A 6,000-nucleotide genomic window follows, 5' to 3' on the forward strand; every position below is an offset into this window, starting at 1 on the left:
GGAGAGGGAAGGTGACTTTGTGGACTATTGCTAAGACCTAACGAGTCACCAGAAACTATTCATAGTTTATGGATGGAACTTGTTAGTAAGCAAATAACCAGACACTTTGGAAACAGGCTAAAATTAAAAGGGTATTTACTATAGCTTTTTAATTTAAAATAATGCAAACATTAAGCAGAAAAATCCTGTTTCTTACTATGCTTGCTGTTTCTTATTATGCCCCTTTCCCCATGCTTTTTTTTTTTTTTTGCGGTATGCAGGCCTCTCACTGCTGCGGCCTCTCCCGTTATGTGGAGCACAGGCTCCGGACGCGCAGGCTCAGCGGCCATGGCTCACGGGCCCAGCCGCTCCGCGGCATGTGGGATCTTCCCAGACTGGGGCACAAACCCGTGTCCCCTGCATTGGCAGGCGGACTCTCAACCACTGCACCACCAGGGAAGCCCCCCCCGGGGAGTCCCCCCGTGCATTTTTATAAACAAGGCTTCTCTTCATCTTCCCTAGGTCAGAGGAATCGCGAAAAGACTGGAGAGAGTAATTGCTGTGTGATCCTGTAAACAGTGTCTGCCAGGTGTGGTGTGATGTAGTCTTTGTCTTTCATGCTGCTGGGCCAGAGGAGACCCAACGTCGCTTCAGAACCTTTAGGAAGAGTCTGCCTATAAATACGTGGACCTGAACTATCACATGAACACTGTCATCTTTTCTCATGAAAGTAAAAAGAACCAAGAACATTTTTCACTATGATTTTTTATTTCCAGTATTTTTGTTTATGTTCAGCAGTTTTAAAAATGTATTGATTTTTGAATGCAAGTCAATCTCCAGGGGAAAAGTTAACAAGTTATCTTTCATAGCAGAAACGATTTTGCTGCCACAAAAATTTTCATTACCAGAACTAACAAAATCAAGTGTTCCAAATACAGTGTGCACTAAAAAAGATTGACGGTTATTTTCTTCATCAGCAGAATTTATAACATGGTTTATGGTACCTAGAAATATACTCATATATACAATCCACACTGGAAGACACAGCAGTTAATGAAGTTAATTACTGGGCTAACATGAGAGTAAAAAATGGAAAAGAAACTGAAATGTTGGGTGAATGCTACCAAAGTCAGCCGTGGCGGCTGCACTGGCACAGAATCCTACACTGAGTGCGACTGTTCTCACTGCAACAAGTGAAGAAACAAAACGTGCCTCTTGTTGAAATTACTCAGCAGAGGGCTGATGAGACTAGTTGTCTTTCCTTTAACATGTGCACTCTAGTCAGACAGTGACGGAGGGCTGGTTCACATAGCACAAGATGGGTGAGAGCTCGCGTCCTAGCCTTAACGCAGGGGTAAATTCCAGTCACTCGTAGACCTCCGTGATTGCGCAGAAATATTAGAAAACCTCATTTATTCATCAATTTTGTGTATTTGAATATCAGCAAATTGAATTTTTCCATAATTATTGCTCATCTCTGTGTCCAGTGTCACAGTTACTCATTAGAGACCTCAGATGAATTCTTAAAATTAAAAAATTCTCCATAGGACTAATTTTGTTTCTTTATGTAGTTTGCATTGGGTATTAGTGCTTGCAATTGTATTAAAGTCAAAAGCTGATTTTCAAGGCACACTTGATTAGGGATGCCATTGTTTTGTTTTGTACCAATAATTTAAAAATTGATATGCTAAAAACAATTTGCACAGCACTAAAGCATGAGCTAGTTTCATCTAAACCTGTAAAAAATATAAAAGATTTTATATTTTTTCACTGGGAAGAAATTCTTCCTGGATGAAATTACAAATGCGTGTAGAATATATTTAATAAAAAACTTATAAAATACCTAACTATAGAACTTAAATATAGATTGGCGTGTAGTATATAGAACAATGTTCCATATAAATAACTTTAGCCTTTATAAAAATGAACTTGCAGGCTGACGTTATGTTCTGTACTGAAATGAGTGTCCACGGCCCTTACAAATAGTAAGTGTAAATCGTTTCAAACGGTCAGCTTTGTTTAAAGGTAATCAGGTTATTTTATTCATTGTTAATGCTTTGACGAAAAGGCTTTATATGCAGTAGATCTACGAAAATATTGTTCATACTGATCAGAATTAAATTTGTATAGAGCAGAGTTTTAAAATGAATGTAAATAGCACTGAACATTTTCCTTCTGCAACCTGGACTTATAGATCCTTTCTGTAAACTAAATAAAAAAAATATTGTAGTGCATTTTGGTGGTAATTTTAAAGGTCTTGATTAGGTTGATAATTGTTTAAGCACTGTCTCATCCATGTTAAAATTGTTCAGTTTTTATTTCTGAATCTTTAAAAAATTTGTTTAATATTCTACTGTTAGGTTTGGGACGAATCCCAATGTATCTCTGGTATTTAACCTGGTTAATTTGTGCACAGTCACGACAATGGGTAGAATTATGTAGTCCCTGTTATCACTAAGATGTTCTATTCAAGAGATGTCGAACATTTATATGCTTTGTTGACTAACTCACATGTGAATTCTGTTAGTGTGGACTAAAGAAGAATCTGGTAGTTACTTAATTGGGCAATTAAGCCATTTATGGCTGTATTCTTTCCTAATACAAACTACTGGTAATTATTTTTAATACCTATTTTAATTCTAATTATTCTTCTGTTTCTCCAAAGTTAAAGACTACATTTAATTGTGATTGAAATTTTATGGTTAACCATATTCTCTATTGGTTTTCAATATATCTTTCTGTGTGTTCCCACATTATAAATTTCCCTTCACAAGACCTCAATTTGGAGTTTGCAAAATGGATGAACTGGTTCATCAGTAGAGAATTATGTCTCTCAATACCTGATATCATTGTTGTGCAAAATGCAAAGAAGAATTTGAAAATTGCAGTAAAATTACATACAGGAAACACCAAAAATGTAGATGCCTTAATAGTGTATACATGAAGATACTCAACCATCCCTTTGAAAATAGCTCCTTGGACTGCCTGCCGGTTAAAACGGATCGATCATATCCCATTGACGGTCCCTCTGCCACAAACAGCTTGCTTGCTGAAAGGCGAGAGCCGCAGAGGTCCAGTCCTGTAAATGAAACCTGAGCTACGGGCCTGTGACCCTGCCCAGCACTTGGTATTTAACTCATGTCTTTCACCTAAATTGTCCTAGACTTGAAGTATTCTGGAAAAGGCAAAGCTTTCCTTCTTTATTAAAACCTCAGCATGTCTCCTTGATCTGACTTATTTGGTTCCTCTTCAAGATGAGTTGTATCTTGTCATGAAAAATGTAGTATTTAACATCATCACGCACATTACATGAGGTTTTCTCATGACAAACATCTATCCTTTGTTTTATGTCATCTTGACCAATGTTACAATAATTTCTGTTAGCTGACTGTGGTGAACAATGTTTAATGTGAAAAGAAATTAAAACTTTCTTCATCTGTTGTAGAATACTTCCCTTCTTTTAAATGACTTCATAATTTTGGTGTAGAAATATTCTTTGTCTCTACTATTTTTCTCTTTTTTCCTTCCATTTATTTTATTACATTCCTCAGTAAAATCAGCATTATGTCAGCCTTTTTTTCTTCTCTGTTACCGAAACCAAAGAGAAGTGATCAACCAAAATTTTGTGTACCTTCACACCATCCTTACTGGTAACTGTTGCAGGCATCTCTTTAATTTTTTTCCCATTATTATTTTGCAATATAGCCACTGGTTAGCCAAACAGAGTGACTAGGGGTGGCAGGAGGGCTTGAAGAAGGACGTGTAACCTATACTTGTGGTTGAAACAAAACTGCAGGCTGCTGGCTGTCTCCTAGGCACGGTTTCCCTGACCTAGCAGAGTGGGCTTCTCGGACGTGGGCAGCGGGTGGTTGGCTGCGGCTCCCCTCTGCGGCTCCGAGCGCTTGGTGCGCTTTCTTCGGAAGAATACAGCGTGTGTGAAGCCCTTTCACAGACCGGGGGATGGGGTGGGCACTGGCTTCCGAAAGAGTTCGTGGACAAAAGTAAATAAGCGTCCAGGTCTCGGTGAAGTTTAAGCCAGTACTACAATATGAAAACATACTTCATTTATTATTTTGTGGCCCTTGACAATGACATCAAATGTCCTTCAATTTTTTTTATTCTGCCTCTTTTTCAAAACGCCAACTTTCAAGAAGTATACAGTAGGCATGGTAAATCAATACTTGGGGAAAGGGGATGTCAATCTCTCCTTTGATTCAACCAATAAAAAAAGGAACTGGGGGACTTCCCTGGTGATCCAGTGGTTAAGACTGCACTTCCACTGCATGCCGCGTGGCACGGCGGCGGGGGGGGGGGAGAAAAGGAATTGGGTAAACAAACATATATTTCTTAACGTGGCTCTGGAAGTGATTTGTTTTAAAACCAAACGAGTCTGAGGCAGAGACTCAACTGATTCTAGAGTGTAGTTATTACACATTCAGACATTGTTCAGTATCTGATTTTTATTTTCTACAGACATTTCTCAAGCCTTATTTTGGTGTAAGGGGAGTCTACGTTGTAGTAGAAGACACTTTGCTCCTTTTAAATAACAAGGAGGGAACAGGATCTAGAGGGGAATAGTGCCTGACCACACACGGAACTGGAACCTCAAGGTTTTAATCGGTGCTGCTTTTTAGACTGTCCACATGTTCCATGTGATAATAAAAGAGGGGGATTTATTCCGTTCTCAATTGTCTGCTGGATAAGATGGCTTTTCCGGCGTTCTGGAGCCTGGCCCTTCTCATGGTCCCCTTCTGCATCACGAGGTTTTCTCTTCGGGGCTTTGCTTAACTGAGTTCCACTAATTAGCGTGCGACCTTCCACCAGTGTTTCTCAAGCGTTTTTAAAAATTTGATGAACACATCTCCATTTTGACTGATAACTGCCATTCAGCCCTCAGACTGCGGGATGCCATGCCCGAGACCAGCAGGGCTTTGGAATCAGGCCTGGCTTCGAGGTCCAGTTACTTAATCTTTGGGCTTCCGTTTTTTCATATATAGAGTAAGGATAATACCTATTTTGTAGGGTTGTAGGGATTATTTTAAAATAAACATTTTTAGCACTGACTGGCCCAAGAACTCATCTGACCGCCCATCAGAGCTGTCAGAGGGCCTTATGTCGGAAATGGAGGGCCCAGCACGCATGTGTGTTCTAGACATCATGAAGAAGTAGCTTACGAAAAGGAGAAAAAATAGGAAGATTCTGCGTGCAGATCTCTCACAAGTAAATCACTATGTAGTCACAAATTATCCCGATGAGGAAGGAAAAAAGACACTGAAGAGATCACTGTGGCCACAAGTCAGCTCTCCCATTGTAATTTAAACAGCATGAGCAGAACCGGGTGTTTGGCTGTGTAAATCGAGGAGAACTCTAGTGAGTGTCAGACACCTCTGAGAATGGTGTTAGAAAGGTCTGGAAGGAACGGGGCTTGAACGGAAATAGAAAGTACACGATTGCTGTGCTCAAAACAAAAAGAACATGGCAGGGATACACTGCTGGGTGCCGACCCTGGCTGCATGCCGGAACCACCGGGGGAGTTTTCATTATTTTAATTTTTTACTTTTTCCTATTGACGCCTGGGTTGCTCACATCAGCTGAACTAAATCAGAACACTCGTGGCTCGGAATGGTCTCCTTAATTCTTGCCAATGACCAAAACCAGAACCACTTAAATACCGAGAACACAATACGGTGGAAAGACTGCAGTAAGTGGAGTTAAAGTAGAAATGGAAACCGGGCGAGAGGATGGAGACGGGGAATAAGGGTCCCAGCCGCTTTGGATTCTAGGAGACCTTGCGCACGCCGAGTAGTACTGCCCCTGCGCCCCTCCCGCCGCATCGCCCTAGACCCCCTCCTCCCTGCGTGCCTTTGCGCATGCTCACCACCACCACCCGCTCCCAGACCACGAGGCCAGACCCCCAGCATCCCAGCCGCGATACCCACGGGGAGAAATAATGTCGAAGTGGAATCCATAAAAATGAGAAGGATTTGTACGTCAGTGTTCACAGCAACATTATTCACAGTA

General features: G+C 40.8%; 1 protein-coding gene across 1 annotated transcript in view; it reads left to right on the forward strand.

Annotated features, from left to right (window-relative positions):
- Positions 1-3,423, forward strand: part of UBL3 (ubiquitin like 3) — a 70,074-nt gene extending 66,651 nt beyond the window's left edge. Inside the window, exon 5 of the mRNA XM_027116580.1 lies at positions 502-3,423. Within this exon, the coding sequence (XP_026972381.1) occupies positions 502-554 (53 nt within the window). The 3' untranslated portion in view covers positions 555-3,423. The remainder of the gene's footprint in view (positions 1-501) is intronic.
- Positions 3,424-6,000: the final 2,577 nt, after the last annotated feature.

The sequence above is a fragment of the Aethalodelphis obliquidens genome, unplaced genomic scaffold (genome assembly GCF_003676395.1).
Source record: "Aethalodelphis obliquidens isolate GAN/ISIS:26980383/991018 unplaced genomic scaffold, ASM367639v1 scaffold16, whole genome shotgun sequence".
NCBI lineage: Eukaryota > Metazoa > Chordata > Mammalia > Artiodactyla > Delphinidae > Aethalodelphis > Aethalodelphis obliquidens.